We start from the raw sequence: 24,579 nt of genomic DNA on the forward strand, positions 1-24,579 counted from the left end.
AGCAATGGATTATTGTTAATACATGTAAAAGTCAGGCTCTCCCTAGGCTAAGGGGGCCCATCTGACTGGGCCAGGCATCTATAACAAGCAGCTAACTACTCTGGCCATATAAATATGTATCTTTGACAGCAAATCTATCTGTACATAAATTTAAAAAATTTAAGTGAGTTGAAGAAATTTCAAATACCAACAACCAGGAGAGGTAGAGTAGAAACCATCTTCGATCCATATTAGAAGGTTATGGTTGGTAACATAATTAGCTTTCCCAGGAAAATACCTTAAAAACTTGGTCACCATCAGAACATTTTCATTCTAAATTTAAAAAACCTAGAGTCTCCATTTCTCTGTTTATCTGAATTGAAAAAATATTAATCTCAGACAAGATGACATTTAAGTTGTTAAATATGCAAACCAAGAAAAGATACGGATGATATTTAAGAAAGCCAAGAACTTACATATACAAAAATGTAAAAACTATATCTTTAAGATACATACTATTAGAGTCCTACAAAAACGTTCCTTCGTTGGAAATATTAAGGACAAACAGGGGACCCCTTGGAATATCATTTTGCACCAGGCCACCTGGGACAAGGGATTAATGAATGCCAAAAGTTGTATTTACACACAACTTGACTAAACCACCACCACCAGGTACCAAATGCCCAAGGATATTTCCAGACCACAAAATCAAATGTGGCCAGTAAAAGACTGAACACAGGGTTAATGGTCAGGGTTGTGTGCGTTCATGCTAATTCTGAAAGGAATTTGCTTACTGTTCTTTCTGGTCTTTCAACACTTAACAATCAACTTTTAATCAAATTCTCCAGGATATTTCTTTTTGAAAAAAGCTTCCCCGGTGGCTAAGTTGTAAAGAATCTGCTTGTAATGATGGAGATGTGGGAGATTTGCGTTTGATCCCAGAGTCTGAAACATGCCCTGGAGAAGGGCATGACAACCCACTTCAGTATTCCTGCCTGGAGACTCTCATGGACAGAGAAGCATGGTGGTCTATAGTCCAGAGGGTCACAAAGAGTCAGACATGACTGAAGCGACTGAGAACACATGCTACAAATTATGCAGTGTTGTTAAAATGGTGTTTTAAACATGTAAGTCAGAAGTCAATAAATAACATGTGTTACTTTACTTTATCTTCATCAATTTACAGCTGCAAAAGGGATGAGCTTGCCCAAAATAATGCATGGCATCTGGAGGTAAGGTAGAGAACTGGGATTCCAGGCTTTTCCAAGAACAAGAGCGAATAGATTTTATAATTATTGGAGTGATGAGCACAGAGGGAATACAATACACTATTCTTTCTATTTTTACACATGTTTGAAATTTTGAATTAAAAAGAACCAAAAGTTTAAAAGGACTTCCTGAGTGGCTCAGACAGTAAAGAATCCGCCAGCAATGCAGGAGACCTGGGTTGAATCCCTGGGTGGGGAGATCCCCTGGAGAACTCAACATTCAAAAAACTAAGATCATGGCATCCGGTCCTATCAATTCATGGCAAATACAAGTGGAAACAGTAAGAGATTTTATTTTGGGGGGCTCTGAAGTCACTCTGAATGGTGACTGCAGCCATGAAATTAAAAGACACTTGTTCCTTGGAAGGAAAGCTATGACAAATCTAGACAGTGTATTAAAAACCAGAGATGTAACTTTGCTGACAAAAGTCTGTATAATCAAAATTATGGTTTTCCTAGTAGTCATGTGCAGTGTGAGAGCTGGACCATAAAGAAGGCTGAGAGCTGAAGAACTGATGCTTTCGATTGTGCTAGAGAAGACTTGAGAGTCCCCTGGACGGCAAGGAGACCAAACCAGTCAATCCTAAAGGAAATCAACCCTGGATATTCACTGAAGGACTGATGACAAAGCTGAAGTCCCAGTCTGTTTCTGTGTGTGTTCAAGTCTGTTTCTGATCCATCTGTGTCATAATTTAGATTCCACATATCACTTAGCTGTACAGCAGAGATTAACACAACATTGTAAATCAACTATACTTGGATCAAATATTTTTTTTAAAAAAGAAAATATATCATAAACTTAAAAAAAAAAAACAACCCTCAAATTGGTGACAGCTCTGAGTATGCAGAGAGCATACTAATTCTCAGTTCTAAATAACTTTCACTTCAGCATCAAAACCGAAACAAAGCATGTCCAAGTCAATCTATTTCTCTTTCTGGATTAAAATAACATAGTCTCTCCTCTACAATTTTCTGCAATACAAAGAAAAATCCCATCTCAAACTGTTTCTTAACATATATTCTTGTAATAATGAGAGATATTAGAGGCTATATCTAATTTAATTGGAAAAGAGAACTGGAAGCTGAAATTGCTCTCTGATTACAACTTAATGAAGAGCTGAGAGGCAAGACACAGCTGATGAAACACCACTGCAATAATGGGAAAGACGTGCACTGCTGTGTTTTCACAATGACGACCTCATCTAAGAGCAAGGGACAGAAAACGCTTCAGGGCACCAGCCTATTTCCCATTAATGTGGCCCAAGTCTGTTTCTGACACTGTATGTAAATATACTGTCATATGCATACATTCATACAGAGTTGGGAAATATTGTGCAAGAACCCTGTTTAAAGTATGAGTCACTATTATACCAACATGCTGAATGTAGAGACAAACGCGGGAGGGGTATACCAAAATAAACAGGACAGGACACGACTGAAGACACAAATAGATGTGTCCACATTTAGCCAAGATCCTCACTGTCTTTCTGTTAACTTAGGGCTCATTTTCTCATTTTTAAAATGTCCAACCTATTGTTAACCAAGTATGCTCCAATACAAAATAAAAATTTTAAATGCATATAAACAAACAAGCTTTAAAAAAGCCCATAAAAGGAACAAAATTGGGTCACTTGTAGCGATGTGGATGAACCTAGAGTCTGTCATATAGAGTGAAGTCAAAAAGAGAAAAACAAGTATCATAATATTAGTGCATTTATAGAGAATCTAGAAAAAGGTACTGATGAACCTGTCTGCAGGGCAGGAATAGAACACACGTAAAGAACAGCAGGGGAAAGAGGCGGGGACAAGCTGAGAGGGCAGCACTGATACATATACGTGTGTCAAGTGCCCAGTCTACACAAGATTATTTGTCATTTCTATCTCAGTAAAGCTAAAAAGAAGAAAGAAAAATACAATACAGGCAAAACAGTTTTAATAAATAAGAGGTCAAATATAAAAGTCCATAATATTACTGCAAATACGTAATAATTGAGTATGCATTTAGGAAACAGCTAGAGAGTACCAAGGACAAAGTTACATGAAACATTAATCTGATTAAAAATGATTAATGGTGTGCAAAGAAATATCCAGACTGATTTCATCTCTTTCACCTCTGAATCCTATGGTTTGTGCAAGCAATCCTTATAACTATACAGACCAATAATGCAAAACATGTATCTGTACTCATGCACAGGTGAAAGGCGCTCAGTCATGTCTGACACTTTGCGACCCCATGGACTATACATAACAGCCCATGGAATTCTCCAGGCCAGAATACTGGAGTGGGTAGCAGTTCCCTTCTCCAGGGGATCTTCCCAACACAGGGATCAAACCCAGGTCTCCCACATTTAGGGCAGATTCTTTACCAGCTGAGCCACCAGGGAAGCCCACTCACACATCCATACATGACTACTAGAAAATCCATGAGTTTGAGCAAGCTCTGGGAGTTGGTGACGGATAGGGAAGCCTGGTGTGCAGGAGTCCATGGGGTCACAGAGAGTTGGACACGGCTGAGCAACCGAATTGAACTGAACTCATATACAGGTAGGGTACCTCTATTCAAAAAATTTTCACATAATATGAATTTTTGCATCTTTCAAATACTAAAACAACTACTCATAGGTGCCTGTCATTTCTGGGTCAATTTTAAGCCCACAAAGGTGGACGGCACACACAGCAAAATAATAATGGCCAAGAATATTTCAGTTTCTACAATAGCAGCATGTCTCCCATATGCCCTCAAAGTTGATTAGATTAAAAGGACCACATGTGTTCAATTAATTTTAACTTCACATAACTAAAAAACAAAGACAGCAAAGTTGACAAAGAAGTCTTGTCTGGGGTTATATATTTTAGAGCAGACAGTTGGGTAAAGGAAATTGCTTTGTTCAACTCATCAGCTTTTGTTTGGGCCAGGCACTGGTGTGCTTTGTCTTATGATTCTGTTAATTTATAGACAAAACAACTGTTCATTTAGAGCAAGGAGGTAAGAAACAGAAAACACATACTGTTAATTGTGGAAAAGAAAACACTTAGGAAAAAGAAAGGATAGCCATAATCTAATAGAAGAGACTAGAAGCAAAGCCATATGCGCATAAGTTTCCCAGCTGGAAATCTCAGCCAGTGCTCAAGGCTTAACCTGCTCAAACTCCCTCCAGAGACCTGTTCCCAGCATAAGCAAGCAGAGTCACTGACACCTGCTCTACACCCCTAAGTCCCAGAAGGTACTTTGCATATTAGAGAGGGTCAAAGAGCCTGTGTTTTAACTTTTTCCTTACAACAAGAGAAAGAACAGTACTCAGACTTTTATAATTTCTCATTTAACTGACAACATTTAACTTTTACAATACACACCTGTGCGCTCCTATCATAAAGGTGGGACATAGTCTAAGATCCATTAGGCAGCTTTCCTGGACTGCTCAGGTGTCAGAGTGAAGGCTTGCATTTGAATGCAGGTTCAAAAGAGAGGCCCATGCTTCCCTTTCACTGCACTTGACCCTAAGAGTTCCCTTGTACCAGCATCTGGATGTGAGAGTTGGACTATAAAGAAAGCTGAGCGCCGAAGAATTGATGCTTTTGAACTGTGGCGTTGGAGAAGACTCTTCAGAGTCCCTTGGACAGCAGGGAGATCCAACCCAAAGGAAATCAGTCCTGACTATTCACTGGAAGGACTGATGCTGAAGCTGAAACTCAATATTTAAGCCAACTGATCGAAGAACTGACTCATTTGAAAAGACCCTGATGCTGGGAAAGATTGAAGAGGGGAGAAGGGGACAACAAAGGATGAGATGGGCTCCGGGAGGTGGTGAGGAATTCTCCAGGCAGGGATGCCTAGCGTGCTGCAGTCCATGGGGTTGCAAAGAGTTGGACACGACTGAGCGACTGAACTGAACTGAATTGAGGTATCACATATGTGTTCATCTATACAAGAGCGATGGGCAGGATCATCTTTCCCATGCCTTTCACACTAGCATCTTGAGACTTGAATTCCCTTCTCTTTTTAAATATTTATTTATTTAGGCTGTGCTGGGTCTTAGTTGCATTATGCAGGATTTTTGTTGTTTTTGCAGCTCTCAGGCTTAGTTGCTTCCTGGGATGTGGGATCTCAGTTCCCCGACCACCAATCAAACCCACATCCCCTGCACTGCAAGAGGGATTCTTAACCACTGGACCACCAGGGAAGTTCCCTGAATCCCCTTCTCTTCTCAATCCAGATCACCCTTGCATATAGGTTAATCTTTCTATTAGTATCGTGAGCAGAAAAGTCTTGCTGAAAATAATCACATAGCCCTTACTCACTTCTAGGGTTAGATCCCAAATCCCCACAATCAAAATCGTCTACTTCACAGCCTCATCCACATTTTCAATTTCCTCAATTCTTTTCTCAGTTTATCTCATTGTATACTTAGAAGCTCCTTAAGAGCCAACAGAGGCAGTAAAGAATCTGCCTGCAATGCAGAAGACCTGGGTTCAAGCCCTGGGTCAGGAAGATCCCCTGGAGGACGGCATGACAATCTACTCCAGTATTCTTGCCTGGAGAATTCCATGAACAGAGGAGCCTAGCGGGCTAACGTCCATTGGGTCACAAAGAAGCAAACATCACTGAGCAACGAACACTTTCACTTTCTGTGAGCCAAGAATGATGTCTGGCCACTCAGCAACACTTTACACAAAATCCTATCCTGAATCAGTAAATATTTGCTCAATTGGCCTGAATTAAATTTGGTATAAGAAGAAAAAATTGGGGATGGAATGATACTTCAGACGAAGAACTGAAGTGTATTTTCAATTTTTTCTTCTCTCAACCTAAAGCCTTTAGTTTAAATAAAACATTATTTTTTAAAGTCTCATTTCATCCAAAAGAAAGAGGACAACAAAATCTAAAAATTCTAATTTTTCTTCCTAGCCTTTATAACATATGTTTCGAGGGGAATACTATCCTAGTTTGGATCTACTTATATTTATAAGACTCCTAGATTCCTGAGACCAATGGCTAGATAATATAATAGTTCCTTAAGGCAAGTGGCCACTGTAGGCTGTTAGATGATGAATAATTTATATAGTTATTTTCAAATTGTTTCTGTGATGGCAGCACTTTCTCCATCTAGTATAGAATGAAGGAATTTTTTTTCTACCAGAGGACTACCAGAGGACCACAAACAATCATCAAGGGAGCGTCTGTTGTGGTCATCTATTATTGCACACAAACTATCCCCAAACTTAGTAGCTTCAAACAGGAAGCATCTCTTATCTCACAGTTTCTGTGGGTCAGGAATCTGGAAGTGGCTTAGCTGAGTGATCCTGACTTGTAAAAGGGTGCAGTCAAGATGTCAGCTACGGCTCCAGTCAAATGAAGCCTTCACTAGACTACAGGATCCACTTCCAAGTAGTTTCCTAGTTGCCTGGCAAGTGAGTGTTGGTTGCTGGCAGGAACACTCAGGTCCGTATTAGCACATGTACATGTCTCCGGAGCTGCTTGAGTATCCTCACGACCCGGCGGCTGGCTTCCAACACAGCAAAAGTATGCAAGGTAGAAGCCACGTGCCTTTTATGATCTAGCTTCAAACATCACATGCATCTTTTCTGTAGCATCCTCCTGCACAGTGGGAGGAGACTATGCACGGATGTGAATTCCAGAGGGGAGGTGAGCACTTTGGGAGCCAACTTAGAGGCAAACTGCACTATAATAATTAGAACTCCTGACAACTCTGTGAATTGACCAAGTGATTCTTCTTCACATGCTATCAGCTAGAGTATCGCAAGGAAGGGCAACTGAATGAGGGCCTCCATTCTCTTCCACTCGGGTTTCTCCCCATGGCTTCCTTCCCAGAGTGCAAAAGGGGAAATTTCCAGGCCTTCTTAAGTCTCACACCCAGAAGTAAACCAGTGTCACTACCATTCCATTCTGCTGGTTAAAACAAGTCTCATGTCCAACCAAGACTGAAGGGGAGGGGGTAACTGCTGGAAGACACAGTTCATCAACAGGCAATGGTAGAGCTAGGACTTCCCTGGTGGTCCAGTGGGGAAGACTCTGAGGTCCCCAATGCAGGGGGCCCAGGTTCTAGCCCTGGTCAGGGAACTAGATCCCACATGCGGCAATCAAGGATTCCTCATACCACAACATAGATTAAAGCTCCCATGTGCTGCAAATAAGACCCAACACAGCCAAACAAAAAGAAATAAGTAAAAATTTAAAAAAAAAGAAGAAGAGTACTACTAAAAAAAAAAAAAATTCAACAGAATGTATTACCACAGGGTCACATAAAGAATAATCTAGGGTTTGCTTCCTGTTTTCAGGGAGTGTATTTAGTGATCATTTGGTAGGTTTAACTGAATATTGAAGACCATGTTTATATGTTTATTGAGCGTTATCACAGCACCTGCATCTTAACTGGGCAAAAATAAACTCAGGGCAAATGTGGATGATGGGCCAACAACCCTCAATTCTTGCTAAAAATTTCTTTGGAATTCTGTCAATGGAAAGAAACAGTCTCTGCAGGAGAGGACCCCAAGGTCATTTTATGGAGGGGGCTCTGTCATTTTATGAGGGGTTTCCCTTGTGGCTCAGCTGGTAAAGAATCCGCCTGCAATGCGGGAGACCTGGGTTTGATCTCTGGGTTGGGAAGATCCCCTGGAGAAGGGAAAGGCTACCCACTCCAGCATTCTGGCCTGGAGAATTCCGTGGACTGTAGAGTCCATGTGGTCGCAAAGGGTCAGACAGGACTGAGTGCCTTTCACTTCACTGTCAGTGCAGGAAGCAGTGCCGAGCACCAGCCTCATTCAGTCCCAGTCTCTGTGCCAACAACAGGCCGTCCACAAGCAGCTGCTAAATGATGACTCATGCTGAGTCAGGGACAAGTGTTGGTTAAAATGTTTTATAAAGCAGGATCTTTAGGAACTGTAATTCTCAGTGACACCTTGAGCCTATAATCCTTTTGCCCAAAGGAGTTAAAGTAAGTCCCAGTCTTAGCTAAGGCTACCGTAACAAACTCATCAACTGGTTGGCTTAAGTGACAGGAATTTATCTTCTCACAGTCCTGGAGGCTGGAAGTCTTGGGTGCCAGCAGAGTTGAGTTCTGTTGAAGGTTCTCTTGCTGGTTTGCAGACTGCCACCTTCTCTCTGGGTGCTCACCACCCCTCTTTATGTGAGCAGGGCAGTAAAAGCAAACTCTGCAAGTTCTCTGGTGTCTTTTCTTATAGGGGTGCCAATCTCATCGTGAAGGTCCCACCGCCATGACCTCATCTAACCTTGATTATCTACCAAAGTTTCCACCTCCAAACACTATCCCAGTGGAACTTAAGGCTTCACCATATGAATTTTGGGAAAAAGTGAGTGTTAGTCACTCAGTCGTGTCCTACTCCTTGTGATCCCATGGACTGTAGCCCAACCAGGATCCTCTGTCCATGGAATTCTCCAGGCAAGAATCCTGGAGTGGCTTGCCATTTCCTTCTCCAGGGGATCTTCCTCACCCAGGGATCAAACCTGGGTCTTCCACACTGCAGGCAGACTCTTTACTGACTGAGCCACCAGAGAAGAATTTTGGGAAAGACACAAATATTTAGTCTATACCAGTCCTCAATACACATTTGATGGAGAAAAATAAAAGAATGGTACTCACTGTGCTAATTAAAAAAATGTAAAGAAAATTTTTATATTTCAAAAGTGCCCAGTATTTAAACGATGACTAGGCAGAAACATAACTGTATGGGTATGTTTGTATGGGTACCAAGAATGTGGATGAAATGAGATAAAATGCTGATTACACAAACTTAAGTTTCAAACTATTTTCCCAATCAAACTTTATAAGGGCTTTTCACCAGGAGTTAAGGTGCATGCTCAATGGCTCAGCTATCTCAGACTCTTTGTGACCGCATGGTCTGTAGCCTGCCAGGATCCTCGTCCATGGGATTTTCCAGGCAAGAGTACTGGAGTGGAATGCCATCTCTTTCTCCAGAAGATGTTCCCGACCCAGGGATTGAACCTGCATCTCTTGCATTGGGAGGTGGGTTCTTTACCACTAGTACCACCTGGGAAGCCTCAATTTTTACTTTTTTCTTCCTAACCTTGCCCACGACCAATGATAGGACCAAAGAAATCAGGAGGCAAAAATGCCAGTATTAATAATAACAACCAGGACTTCCTTGGTGATTCAGTGATTAAGAATCTGCCTGCCAATGTGGAAACATGGGTTCGATCCCTCGTCTGGGAAGATCCCACATGCCACCGAGCAACTAAGCTACTGCACCCTAGAACCTGTGTTCAGCAACAGAAGAAACCACTGCAATTAAAGGCTCATGCACCAAAATTAGAGAAAGCCCTTGTGTGGCAATGAAGACCCAGCACAACCAAAACACAAAATAAAAAAGAAAAATAATAATAATGACAAAACAACCAGTAGCAGGGAATATAAAACGAGAGAAGCATGAGACTATAAAGGACATGGACTAGATAATTCACCATCAAAATAATAATATTTGACACATCACACTACGCTAAGCACCAACAGACAGGAGGTGCAGCTATACAGGCAATTCTTTGGAAAAACAAATTAACAAGTGAGTTAAATTGGTTAGCAAAAGGTCAAAATGAGGTCATAGTCATGAGTTCAGTTGCTTTCATTCTGTCCTAGGATCACAGACTGCTCACAGCTGCCTCTCTGACTCAGCCAGCTGTCTCTAAAACATCTGTGTTTTGGTCACAAGAGGAACTGAGAACATAAAGAAAAAAATGATTCATCACTATTGAGAGAAAATAATCAGTAAATGAAGAGCACCGTAAATGGAGACAGTTTGGTATATTAAAAAATGGGAATCTGCACAATGGTAGGTCCCAGGATATATATACCTTAAAGGTGCTAAACAAAAATACCTGTCAACCTGGAATTCTATACATAACTAAGTTATTGTTTAATAAGAACAACTTGTGGAAATAACTAAGATGACGGCAGGAGAAGGCAATGGCACCCCACTCCAGTACTCTTGCCTGGAGAATCCCATGGACGGAGGAGCCTGGTGGGCTGCAGTCCATGGGGTCACTAAGAGTCGGACACGACTGAGCGACTTCACTTTCACTTTTCACTTTCATGCATTGGAGAAGGAAATGGCAACCCACTCCAGTGTTCTTGCCTGGAGAATCCCAGGGATGGCGGGGCCTGGTGGGCTGCCATCTATGGGGTCGCACAGAGTCAGACACGACTGAAGCGACTTAGCAGCAGTAGCAGCAAGATGATGGCATTCAAAGAAAGAGAGGAATCAAAAATATAGAAAATGAGATCCTTTGCTGAAAGGACTGGCTGCAAACAATGAATCAAGTTAAAGGCAGAACCTATGACTGAGAATTATGGCAATAGAACAGACCATAATATTAAACTTTAAGAATACAAAAATAATGTATCTTACAAAACCTGTGAGGAGAGCTGAAAAAATTATGAACATTATTTTCCTTGGTTATATTAACAAGGAATCAAACAATCATCTAAAATAAAAACATGGAGTTTAAAAAAAAAAATGGAAAAAAAAAAACCATTTCCCAACAGCCCACAAAAGTATTCAGTCTTACAAATGAAAGGTATTTCTAGTTATAAAAGAAAAATTTCAGACTACCTGCAACATGGCAAATAGTAGGAAGACTCTAAAATACAAATAAGGAATGTTACAAGTTGACCATTTAGGAGGTATTATTCAATAGAAAAAGTCAAACACCGTTTAAAGGTTCTGAGCGAATATCTCACCAACAACACCGCCCCCTCATACCTTCCCCAAAGTTGTTTAAAATCATGATGTACTCTGAATTTCCTCAGATGGCAAGAGCTCCTCTCCCTGCACCAGGTGGCTCTGCTTGGCTTACCAAACAAACCATACACCCTCATGACCACGACAAGCCAGTCCCAGTACTGAGTCCTTGGTGGCTATGATGACGGGTCCCAAGATAGGTGCGTGACCAAAAGCAGGAACAACGGGAATTCCCTGCTGGGAATTAAGCGTGCGAACTACCAGGATGAGGTTGGAATTCCAAGCTGGGAAGACACATTCCCAGAGCTACTGGCTGCCATTTTCCCTGACCTCCTAGGGGAAGCCCATCTTATGCAGATATAATGAGGTGAACATAAAGGATAAGGATAAGCAGATAACAAGAGATCCCAACAGAGAAATTCCAGGAAGCACTGAGTTTCGGTTCCAATGTCTGAGGATCCAGTTTCTGGATGCCGCTTTAAAAATTCTGTAAGTTATCCCCACCCTAAGATTCTCTCCATCAGTAGGAAAAAATATTCTCCATGTACAAGTGGATTTCAAGCACCTGTCAATATAAACTGACTAAATTCACCCTTCTTCCTCATTTTTCTTTTCTAAGACTCAGCTAATCACTTATGAACAGGATCTCATTTCTCTCTATTTTTATTAACACTTGAGCCTAGTTTTCATATGATGGACACCTACTCTTCCTACAATTTCCTCAGCTTAGGTTCCTTCCCTTTAAAAGACAAAGCCCAACAAAAAACAAAGCCTCTCCCTTTCCCGTGAATTGCTCACAAGTTCTTTGCCTCTTGGTCTTTCCTCAAAGAGGCCACAGATGGCTGCATCACCCAGACATGTTATTCTTCCTGTAACCAACCACAATTTCACTTTCCTCCCATGCTATTCCCTCAAAACTGCTCTCCCATTTGCCAAGTTAGGAGGCTGTTTTATTATAAAACAACGTCCATGATTCAGAAATGGACAAAAGAGATTATGTACTGGGTGTCTCAGCAGTGAAATACAGGTGTTGTCTTCCAGAGTCTGGGAGTGCTGGGGAAACGAGATCTGATTCAATGGGGTATGTTCTTCTGACTGACTGGCTGTAGGTAAGCCTGTTGCAAAGAGCAGGACATGGGGCTGGGCAACTGGACAACAGCAACAAGGCTACCTGCAGGGGCAGATACTGATCTGATAGCAGTGCAGATGCTTCCTGCTTCATGCACTGCAGATCGGATGAGTCCTATTCACAGCCCTGGGAATGAAGTCTGTTGAAAAAGAATTTAAATCTCTTCAAGTCAAACTGCATAACACCTTAGAGGTTATCTGATTGATTAACGAATTGAGGAAAGTCTTTGATATGCATTCATTGTGCAACACAGTCATGATTTGCCTTGTCAAAAATTACACTTCAACCACTTCTGGTTTGATGCTGGGAAAGACTGAAGGCAGGAGGAAAAGGGGACGACAGAGGATGAGATGGTTGGATGGCATCACCGACTCGATGGACATGAGTTTGAGCAAGCTTTGGGAGTTGCTGATGGACAGGGAAGCCTGGCGTGCTGCAGTTCATGGGGTTGCAAAGAGTAGGACACGACTGAGCAACTGACCTGAACTGAACTTGTGGTCTTAATCCCATTTGCACCCCCATCATTTCTCTCGTTTAGATACTAACCTAGCTTGACTTCCAGCACACAATACCTCCTGGTTCTGAGCCTTAATTTCTAGCTACTGCTTATCTTCCATTGATTTACTTTAATTCTCTTAAGGTTGCAACTCACCAGGGTTCTTTCTTAGGATTCTTCCCCAGAGGCATCATGAGGGTAAAATGAGGGCAAACACCTGGCAAGGTAGCTTAATACCTTGTTAATGCTCAATAAAATTTAGATGGCACTAGCATCATAACATTATCACCATGTACCAACATCATCACCATTCAATTTTCTGTAAGCCTTTCTTGCCCCTGAGATCCTCCTTTAAGAACAGGTCCTGTGTTCTACTTGTTACTGTATCCTTGGCACCCAGAGATATATGTTCGAAGAAGGAAGAGAGAACCATTGGGCTCTAGAAAAGTATTTATATAATCATCTTGCACTGAAATATTTTTAATGAAAGATATATTTAAAAAGCCACAAACAAGCATTTGTCTCCTAACATCTGCTGCTGCGACTGCTGCTAAGTCGCTTTAGTCGTGTCCGACTCTGTGTGACCTCATAGACAGCAGCCCACCAGGCTCCCCCGTCCCTGGGATTCTCCAGGCAAGAACACTGGAGTGGGTTGCCATGGCCTTCTCCAATGCTGAAAGTGAAAAGGGAAAGGGAAGTCGCTCAGCCGTGTTCGACTCTTCCCGACCCCATGGACTGCAGCCTACCAGGCTCCTCCGCCCTTGGGATTTTCCAGGCAAGAGGACTGGAGTGGGTTGCCATTGCCTTCTCCCTCCTAACATCTAAGCACCAGGAAAATTCCTCGGGAAAGTCTGGGATGACTCCTCACTTCTGCTCCCTTCCCCTACCTGCTAGGTCATGGGGTCTAAAACCTTGACAGCCTACAGTCACTGGTGGAATAGGGTGAGGGGGAAGAATAAGCTCCAGTTGGTCCCCAGGAAACTGAGAAATTGGATATGCAGTCAGAGTGACCAAGCAAGAGGGAAATGCTAATGTAGTTATTCTCCTTAAAAAAAAAAAAACAAAAAAAACACCTTCAGGGACACTTTTGTTGTCACAGACGTGAAAGTGAAAGAAGAAGTATTAAGTCACTCAGTTGTGTCCGACTCTTTGTGACCCCATGGACTATAGCCCAGCAGGCTCCTCTGTCCATGGAATTCTCCAGGCAAGAATATTGGAGTGGGTTGCCATTTCCTTCTCTAAAAGTAAAAGTTGCTCAGTTGTGTCTGACTCTTTGTGACCCCAAGGACTATATAATCCATGGAATTCTCCAGGCCAGAATACTGGAGAGGGCAGTAGCCTTTTCCTTCTCCAGGGGTACAGTCCATGGAATTCTCCAGGCCAGAATACTGGAGTGGGTAGCCTCTCCCTTCTCCAGGGGATCTTCCCAACCCAGCGATTGAACCCAGGTCTCCTGCATTGCAGGCAGATTCTTTACCAGCTGAGCCACAGGGAAGCCTGTTGTTAACAGAAGAGACCAAATTCATTAAAAGGGCTCACAAGGCCTGATGTTTGGACCCTTTCTTACTTCTCTAGCCTAACTTTTGTCTAATCCATCTTAAGACTCTGGCCTGTATGCATGCTTGTACATGATCTCTGTGGGTGGTGAGCTGAGACAAGCAGGTAAGACCAGAATTTCAAGACGAAGGAGAAACACCCAAGGGCTCACTCTCCCTCTCCCCATCCACTCCCACCACGCTATGACCACCAACAATCTGGCAAAGTCTGGGACTGGAAAGAACAATTCTGTGGCTTAGCTCTGGGACAAGCAGCAGACTAAAACAGGAAGCGAAGCTACCCAGGCGTTAGTGGGATCTCTAAGTGGAGTGGGAATAAGGGTTGTTCTCAGGGTTATGAAGAGTGATTTTTATAGAGTCATCATGCAAGTAAAAACATCTGACTATTTATAACTGACACTGAAGAAAACCTTAGATGCTAACTATGATATGTACATCAAAAGGGTCATTCAACAGAAAATGATACAATGTCATTAAATAAATGAGTTGCAGCCTTCAGAAAAATGAATTTAATATTCATTAATCTGCAGGTGTATCCAGAAAAGTAAAATAGTATCTAAAACCTATAAGCATGCATGCAGAGTCCCAATTTACCAAACTCGTAATTTACCCACAAAACTGTACTATAGGAACTCTTCAATTGAATGTGAATATTATTTCCAAAAATGTGTATTTTAGAAATGTCATAGCTAGGCAAAGTAAATTTGTTATCAGCGCTTATATAATAAATTTTTTTAGAAAAATATAAAGAATGCAAATATTAGTGATTTCTACTTAAGTACAAAGAAGTCTCTTTTCACATAATGGTTCATACTCCTTCAAGACAGAAATAACTTGATATACAATAGACTGTGATAACACCATGCCATTTTGCTTTCAAAACACAGGAGAATTTAGAGATGGTCTTTTCTTATAGTGCTATCAATGAAAATATACATGTGGGTATATATATATATTTCATTAACACACATTTTGAATCCAAAAAGGTCAAAGAAAATCTTCTTGTACATAAAAGATTATAATAAAGAAAACGTTGGTAGGTTATCTCCTGTTTATGGAAGATAAGAAATTTTGCTTTGTCAAGAGGTATAAGACTAATTCCTTGAAAATTTCTTAAAACACAAAGAGTCACATATTGTAGGAATATATAACTATCTAGAAATGTGGGATAACATGCCTTGCTGCTGCTGCTGCTAAGTCGCTTCAGTCGTGTCTGACTCTGTGCAGCCCCAGATTTTCCAAGCTTTCCCGACTCCAGTTATTTTAAACTGAATTAATTTTAAAAAATACCCTATACAATAATGGCAAGAAAACTCGGAAAAATTACATGAAGGCTGAAGATCTCTACAAATGGCAAGGGAGTGATTTCCAGGATCTAAAAGTTATGTTAAAAAAGCAAAACGCAGAACAGTACTTACTGTAAGCTACCTTTTTTATAAGAAAAAAAGGAAAAGTATCCATTCTTTCTTTTGCAAGAAGGATAAATCAAGAATGAAGAAAATATTTATTAATAGAGGATGGGTGGCAAGTGAGATTTCAGAGGGCAACTTCTTACTTTAGTGTTTCAATAATCTAAGTGTTTTACGTTTTCAAATAGTAACAAGAAGGAGTGAAAAACTAAAATTAAATCTAAACAGATAAATGAGCTAAAATATATCAAATTGATAACATAAAGTTAATTCTAGTCACTTTTATTTATTTCTAGAGAGTTTTTATTGGAGTATAGTTCATTTATGTTAGTTTCTGCTGTACTGCAAGATCAGTCGGTTATCTATGTTCCTTTTTAGATTATTTTCCCATGGACCATTAGTGTTGAGTGGAGTTCCCTGTGCCGTACAGTAGGTTCTTATTGGTTATATATAGTAGTGTGTATGTGTCAATCCCAATCTCCCAATTTCTAGTTACTTTTAAACACAATACCTTGACTACACAGCCATAGTGGGATACACTCTAAAGATAAACAGAAGTGCCAAGATACCTTCAAGTTTGCTCAGTTGAGTGTTTCCTCTTTTTTTAAAAAAAATGGAAGTATATTTTACATACAAGATTATACTTAAGTTGGTTTTACTAATAGTTTAGGAAATTTAGTAAATAATTTCAAAAATATTCATGCATACTGTAGGATAAAGCCAATAAATATGGTATGGGGAATCATTAGGAACCAAGATGTTCACTGCAAATGATAAAACACAAACGTGAAAGAAGTTAAATGAAAAAGAAGCGCGCATGTGGCCCAGCATGAACCGCCGGCCAGCACGGAGACTCACTTCCTGGCAGTACTGCAGGATGCCCTCCTTGGTGCCGATGCAGGTTTTGGTCCCCGACGGGTCCGACTCCCACTTCCCATTCTGCACGTTCATGTGCATGTTCAGCCTGCCGCAGAACATGGCCACCTGGGGTTCCGCAAGCAGCCCGGCATTGCCGTCAGTGGGCACCTGCAAAAGGAGCTTTCGGTTAGTTACAGAAATCCATAGCTCTGGGGTGGAGGCTGGAGGAAGGGCTATGAAGAAACATGGCATGGACATATGCAAAAAACAGCTCTATTCTTGGGAACTCTCAATTATCGATCTCTGTGGGTAAAGCTTTATGTGTACTGGGCTTCCCCGGTGGCTCAGATGGTAAAGAATCTGCCTGCAATGTAGGAGACCTGGGCTTGATCCCTGGGTCGGGAAGATGCCCTAGAGAAGGGAATGGCTACCTACTCCAGTATTCCTGCCTGGAGAATTCCATGGACAGAGCAGCCTGGTGGGCTATAGTCCATGGGGTTGCAAAGAGTAGGACAGGACTGAGCGACTAAGCACAGCACAGCATATATATACACACATATTGGCCACGCCACACAGCTTGTGGGATCTTAGTTCTCCGAGCAGGGATTGATCCTGGGTCACAGCAGTGAAGCACTGAGTCCTAACCACTGGACCACCAGGGAATTTCCCATATAAATATTTTTAAAAGGGGAAAATGGAAGTTCTGAAATATCCACACTACCCCACTTACGAGGTTCTGATAGCTCAAAAAGGAAAAAAAAATCAGCAAGAGATGAAAAATAAATTGGCAAGAGTGAAAGTCTTATTCAAAACCAAAGTAGCACAAGACAGGACATGGTGGCCAAGTAATTCCTCCCTGGTTAAATCCAGCTGCAGAGGAAATGCGTGAGGTCCATGCCAAGAAGAGTTAACTCCCAACAGAAGCCATTCATGTAGCTGGGAACCGGGCGATTCTAGAATAACTTGTATCATGTCTAAAAATTGCTCACAGGAGGGAAAAAAACAACAACACTAAAATTACATCAAGAGATTTCGGTTAAAGAAAGAGCTTCCTGACACTTCTTCCCACAGAAATGTAAAAATAGATCAAACATCTGTCCATTCTAGTCATCATCATATATATTTTGTCCATAAATCCCTAAGAGGATTTTTATCCTTTAAAAAAAAAAAAAAATCTTGCAGTAAACCCAACTGAGACCTCTCAGACCTGAGCAAAAGCTCCTGGGCACAATCTCTAAAACCATGTTTCAGGTAACATTTTCAACATTTCTAGTTCTGCTTTGTAAAATGTATTTAGTAAGATTCTGTTTCTCTGATGCCCGAGATAACAAACAGCAATGCAAACCATAGTACTGGATCATCAGCAGAGTAGCTGGGATCCCTCAGCTCCCCAGTTTGGGGCTTTACCCAGCATCCGTCCATGGGATTTTCCAGGCAAGAGTACTGGAGTGGGTTGTCATTTCCTTCTCCAGAGGATCTTCCCGACCCAGGGATTGAAGCCGGGTCTCCCGCATTGTAGGCAGATGCTTTACCATCTGAGCCACCAGGGAATTCCTCTGTAATTTCCAGGTCGGAAACCGAGAGGCCCATGCTCCAACAGACGCAAAGAAACCGTCTGAGCAGAATGCTCCACAAACGTTAACTTTCACAGTTTTCTTGACGGAATAAGAATAAATTCAATGCCTTGATCCTCAAAAAACAGCATAAAAATTTTGTCCATTTTACTGAATTAAGTAGTAAGATAATAACATTGCAAGAAAGTCAAGTAGTCAGATACCTATAGACAAGGCCCCCCATATTAGATGCAATGAAGGACATAAAATATATTTATAATATAAATACATAAAATTTATGTATTAATACATTTATTTTTAAATTCCACTGTCAAGGAATTGAAAATCTAACAATGAAATCACCATTGTATTCGCCATGGTACTTTATTCTGCTCAAACTCATTCTTGTCCCAAAGACTTCCAGTCTAAGAATCTAGAGAACTTACCCCTAACTGAACAGGGAGACTAATGATCTTTTACCATGGTTGGCAATAATTTTGTTGAATAAACTCCCCCCCTCTCTATTTCAGCATTTCTCTGTACCTCAGATTCTCCACAGTGAGTTCACCACAGTTTCTATCTCCTTGTCAACACGAAAGCCCTTCATTCCAAATCCTCCCCTCAAGGAACATGAGGTATCAATTTCTCTCCCCCATGGCAGCCAGTTTCCAAGAGTCCCACTAGTCCCTACTTCCTAGATTAATGCTCTCATCACTGTCATCCATAAAATATTCAGGGTTTTTCTGCTGCAGCAAATAAAATAGGGCAAAAATGATATATGTTTTCCAAGGCAAGGCTGTAAAGGGCATTAGGGTTGCTTCGCTGCTCTCTGGGATCACTTGGTATTGGGAAGGAGCGGGTGTCCAGCTGCCACTTTGAAAGGACACTCAAGCAGCCCTTTGGAGAGGCCCATGTAATGTGGAATCGAGGTCTCCTGTTAACAGCAACATTAATGAGCCTGGAAACACCCTACAGCCTCATCAAGCCTTCATCTGCTGACATGACTGAAACCTCAAGAAAGAACTCGAGCCAGAACCACCCAGAAGACACTCCCAAATTCTCAATCCACAGAAAGTGAGATAATAAGTCTTTGTTATTCTAAACCATTAGTTTTGAGGTAACCTATTACACAACAATAAGATACCCAATAAGTTCTTCCTTTTCTCCAGCTTCACAATACATCCACAAACATGCTCGGATCTCCTCTACTGAAAAAAAAAAAGCAAATAGACAAAACATATTTCCTTCCATTCTGTTATATTCTAGAGCAGGGAGGGTCAACATATTTTCTATGTCAAAGGCCAGATAGTAAATATTTCAGGTTTTGTGAACCGTACAGTCTCTCGTACCTGCTCAACTCTGTTGTGTGTGCGCTGAGTCGCTTCAGTCATGTTGGACTCTCTGCAACACTATGGACGTCAGCCCGCCAGGCTCCTCTGTCCATGGGATTCTCCAGGCAAGAATACTGGAGTGGGTTGCCGTGCCCTCCTCCAGGGGATCTTCCTGACGCAGGGATCGAACTTGTGTCTCTTATGTCTCCTGCATTAGCAGGCAGGTTCTTAACCGCTAGCGCCAACTGGGAAGCCCTTACGTCCCTTGCTGCAGTGCAAAAGCAGCCGCAGACAACATGGGTGTGGTGCTTCATAGGAACATTTTCTTCATAAAACAGGCAATAGACCAGATCTGGCCAGTGGCCCCCAGTTTACCTATCTTTGCTCCAGAAGAACTATTATTTTTTCATTTTTTCCAACAAATCCTATCAGATGGTGATTTAAATACTCAGTGATACCACCTTCTTACCTGCTTCTTAAGACTCTTATAGTGTGGTTTACATTCCCACCCTTGGAACAATTTTCTCAAAGGTTACATATAACTTCCTGAGAAAGGGAAGTATTTTTCTCCAATACCTGTTACTTTTCAGTTTCTTTGCCATACCTGAATTCTTCCTTGCAAGTCTTTCCCCTTGGCTTCTGTTGCAATGAACTAGCCTGGCTCTCTATTTTTCTGATTATCCTCTTACTAACTCAAAATCCTTCAATGCCACAAATAGGACATTCCTAAAGATTAGGCCATTGCTTCTCTTTTACCTACTTGAAGAAGTCTTTCACCTCCTTGCTGCTGAGTGGCAACTAAAATATAACAATGGCAATAATACATAAATAAAGCAACTAACATTTCTTCATTCAGTAAATGTGAGTATACAATACATGCTAGGCACTGTGTCTTTAGGGACAAAGCAGTAAGTCAGGCAAGTGCTTATCCTGATAATAACATGACCAACCAGTCTGCTTGGGACTAAGGGGTTTCCAGGATATGAGCCTTTTAGCGCTAAAACTGTCAGAGGCACCGGTAAGTTGAGACAACTGGCCACTCTATCAGACAAACACATCAAATGTTTCTCCACTTTTCCTACCTTGACTTTTTACCGTCTTTCTATTTTTTCCATTCTTCATTATTCTTCTGTCTTTTTGACTTTACAGTTATTTTAATTGCCATCTGTTTGTATGTTTCTATATTCCCACTACCAAGTGGTGGTAATCATTCTCTCATTCCCCTCAAATGAACTGATTATGGCCCTATCATCTTACTGGAATACATCTTTAATTGCGTATGGTTTTCTCCTTTTGACAATGGGAGTTAAGAAGACATATGCTTCAATTCCTTTCAGATTTCTACCAGATGAGATTTAGTATTAACTTAAAAAAAAAAAGTATGGAGAGTCATGATCATTAACATGCCCACTTTCTTAGAATGGAGCTGTTTAATAGTTCAAACCTTGATTCCTGAATACTTAGGACAACTTGTTTAATAGTTCAAACCTTGATTCCTGAATACTTAGGACAACTTATTATGCTGGAAATTATAAAATTGGCTGTATGTGCATATCTGTGACATCTGACATTACAAGAAGCCCTTTATAAATAAATACTTCAATCACAAAAACATATTTCTCAGGCAAAAATTCTTTTCCAAGCCAACACCAGCCATGCGCAAGATCAGAGTAAGGGAATAGTAGAGAACAAACCGAACCTGACACTTTTCTATTCTTAATGAAGTCTGCCTGCAAAGAATTTCAGGTTTTAAGTAACATATCCCTGGTTCAGTTAATTAAGACAAACAACCCAGGATCCTTACTGGTGTCAAATAACCCATCTAAGAAACAAAGCCTGGTTTCTGAGAGCAGCCCACTCACTCGCTGGCAGTCAAACAGAAGGAGACCATGACCACGCCAAGGGGGTCACACAGAAGATAATACCTAGCCTTCCAAGGGCCCAACAGGTTCACCCAAATCCCTTTCCCTGAATGAAGCCTCAAAAAATGGCTTAATACATCATACACAATGTCCTTTTCAGGGCTTGTTAAAATGAACACTCTTAAAACTGAAATCTTTCCATCCTAGAGTAAATTATTTGCAGCTAGTGACCAAGTCATCCTAAAGGTAATTATTCCTAACTTTTACAAAACATTTCTCTTTTTAATAGAAACGATAAACTCTTGAGTGGATGGGAAATATACCCACTTAAATAACTATTACTTTAATTTTGCTTTCATCTTAACACCATCTAAAGTAACAACTTAATGTTACTTGGCAGAAATCTAAGACAACACATAAAAGATTGGCACCCTGCTATAAGCGGCCATTCATAGTCTCTGCATTTCAGAGAGACTGAAGACGAAGATAATTCGTATAACTTGAATGACTTTCCACTGACATCATAAGACCAAAGATGCTTTCCCATGGGAAAACAGTGCTCAATGACAAGGAACAGAATAACCGGCCGAAACAATGGCGCATGCACATTGCCTCAGAAGCAACAGGCTATTTACAGAATGCTCTGAACTACAGAGACCCAAAGCTACACCTAAAAAATGCTGTCAATCTTTTAAAACCAACCATCTGCTGCCAGCTCCGTATTTTAGGGTCATCATATACAGACAAGCTACCCAAGTGAAAATGGACTTTCCAAAAGAAAGTTAGCTAGAGAACAGCTTTTAAAAAGCTGAAGGAGAAATTGAAACAAACAAACAAAATATATATACCTAATCTGGGCCACTCTGCTGAAGTGACCCTGGAAACCTACACCTAGCCAGAATCGGTGCAATTTACAAGCACAAAACCAACTTCTCAAACAAGTTCTCTCACTGTCTTTCAAACTGGGTGTTCCCTTTCTCCAAAAAGTTTCTCGTTATTATCATCAAGGAGATCAAAATTCCTTATAGAGCTGGCTTGGCAGCATTCCTCCCCACACAGTCCCAACTAAAAGAGAAAGGGAACAAGGAACTCTCTGTTTCACTGGCCGAGAAGTCTAACTTGGCAAGGAGAAGGCACAGATCCATAGCTTAGTGCATCCGTGGATTTATGTAATTTTAGGGTTTGTGGCTAACGAAAACCATCTGGTTTCTGCATTTAAACGAACTTCTCACTGGTCTGAATAGCTGGCCTCCTATAGCTGAGTACTGACTACTATTTAATCAGTACACAATTTCCTTGGAGTGATTAGATTTTATATAGTGAGTATCTTTTAAAAAGTACAATATGATGCTACTTCTATCACAGCCATGGTTTCCTCATATAAACAATTTTCCGTTAGCCTGGGCATAATACAATTATACCCCTTGCACACGCACAAAAATATTTTAAAACATTCAAATTTTCCATTTTCAGTGTAATTATTCGGCAGCATCACAATCAAGAAGATTTGAGCATGAACTCCTTTCAAGGCCAAATAAAGTGCCTCATTTAATCCTTAACAAACAAATTTTCAGTCTCCAAAGGAAAAGAAGATCTGTAAGGCTTTCCTTCAGAGAAGGCAATGGCAACCCACTCCAGTACTCTTGCCTGGAAAATCCCATGGATGGAGGAGCCTGGTGGGCTCCAGTCCATGGGGTCACTAGGAGTCGGACACGACTGAGTGACTTCCCTTTCACTTTTCACTTTCATGCATTGGAGAAGGAAATGGCAACCCACTCCAGTGTTCTTGCCTGGAGAATCCCAGGGACGGGGGAGCCTGGTGGGCTGCCGTCTCTGGGGTCGCACAGAGTTGGACACAACTGAAGCGACTTAGCAGCAGCAAGGCTTTCCTTTAAATGCAAAAAAAAAAAAAAAAAACAAACAAAACCCAACAACAACAGTAACTTAAGCAGAAGCAGACCATCTACAATTGCCCATTTTGTCTCCAACAGAGGAGAAATGAAATTAAAATCAGGACCACAGAACTGAAACAATCTGTAAAATCATCTGTCTCAACTCTAAGCAGAAGGAAAAGGCTCTGAAGGAATTTGTTTAAGGTCACAGAAGTATGAACAGGCAGAGCTGGGAGCTGGACCTATGCCATCAAGGGTTTTGTTGATGTGACCAGGGTGACTCTCAAATTAAAATGGAAAATTGTAATTTTCCAAGGTTTGGCCCCGGTGTGTGGGTGTGTGTATTTGTAGTGAGAAAGAACAGAGGAGCTAATCAAAGCATACAGGAAACTGAAATGTGATTACCGAAACTGCACACACAGCTTCAATTTACCTGCGTGGAGAGGGGCTACACGCCTTACACTCATTAGCTGCTGTACAATTATTTCAGAGCTCGACAACATGACGTGCGTAATCAGTGATGTCCAACTCTTTCGTGACCCCATGGGACTGTAGCCCGCCAGGCTCCTCTGTCCATGGGGATTCTCCAGGCAAGAATACAGGAGTGGGTTGTCATGCCCTCCTCCAGGGGATCTTCCTGACCCAGGGATCAAACCCGAGTCTCCAGCATAGGCAGGTGGATTCTTTACCACTGTGCTACCTAGGAAGATCAGAGCTCGAGTTTCAGGCTTAAAAATGACTTGTCACAAGTGAGTGAAGAAAGAAGGCATCCCTTTCAGAGATCTAATCCACATATTTCACTCCTTGAAATCTGTATTCTTTTGGGGACACCAGTGAACTGGCTTCAAATGACAGTTCTAGCTCCTAGATGGATCCATGGCCTCTGCTGATACTGATAAAACTAATTCTTAAACTGAGACACACAGCATGGAGGCCATCCCAGGGGTGCAGCCCACATCACAAGTCTACACCTACTTCAGCCTGCACGTGAGGGAAACACCTGTCAAGGAATCCTAACACACAATCACAGTCCTCCAGCTGAGCGTGAGTTTGATTTACCCTGATTATAGGACCTGCTAGCCATATAAGGCGGAGAAGGCAATGGCGACCCACTCCAGTACTCTTGCCTGGAAAATCCCATGGACGGAGGAGCCTGGTAGGCTGCAGTCCATGGGGTCGCCCAGAGTTGGACACGACTGAAGCGGCTTAGCAGCAGCAGCAGCAGCAGCAGCCTTGTAAGGAAATTCCCTTCCCAACCTCTCTAGATAATCCATTTCCATATTGCCTCTTTTAAAGTTCTATTGATACTATGTATAAAATAGATAACTAATGAGAACCTACTGGGTTGTATTTCGCTAACAAAGGTCCATCCATATAGTCAAAGCTATGGTTTTTCCGGTAGTCACGTACAAACGTGAGAGTTGAATCATAAAGAACGCTGAGTGCCGAAGAATTGAAACTTTCGAATTGTGATGCTGGAAAAGACTCTTTGGAGAACCCCTTGGACAGCAAGG

The 24,579-nt window shown here is 41.4% G+C and overlaps 1 protein-coding gene across 8 annotated transcripts in view; it reads right to left on the minus strand.

Moving 5' to 3' along the window:
• The window catches only part of APP (amyloid beta precursor protein), a 311,691-nt gene that overhangs the window by 226,484 nt on the left and 60,628 nt on the right, over nt 1-24,579 (minus strand). For all 8 annotated transcript variants that reach the window (XM_086412582.1, XM_086412572.1, XM_086412568.1 and 5 more), the window contains exon 2: nt 16,428-16,595. In XM_086412582.1, the coding sequence (XP_086268708.1) occupies nt 16,428-16,595 (168 nt within the window). The remainder of the gene's footprint in view (nt 1-16,427; nt 16,596-24,579) is intronic.

Source organism: Bos grunniens, chromosome 1 (genome assembly GCF_055505025.1).
Source record: "Bos grunniens cultivar Pamir isolate PY7600 chromosome 1, Bosgru_T2T1.0, whole genome shotgun sequence".
Classification (NCBI taxonomy): Eukaryota; Metazoa; Chordata; class Mammalia; order Artiodactyla; family Bovidae; genus Bos; species Bos grunniens.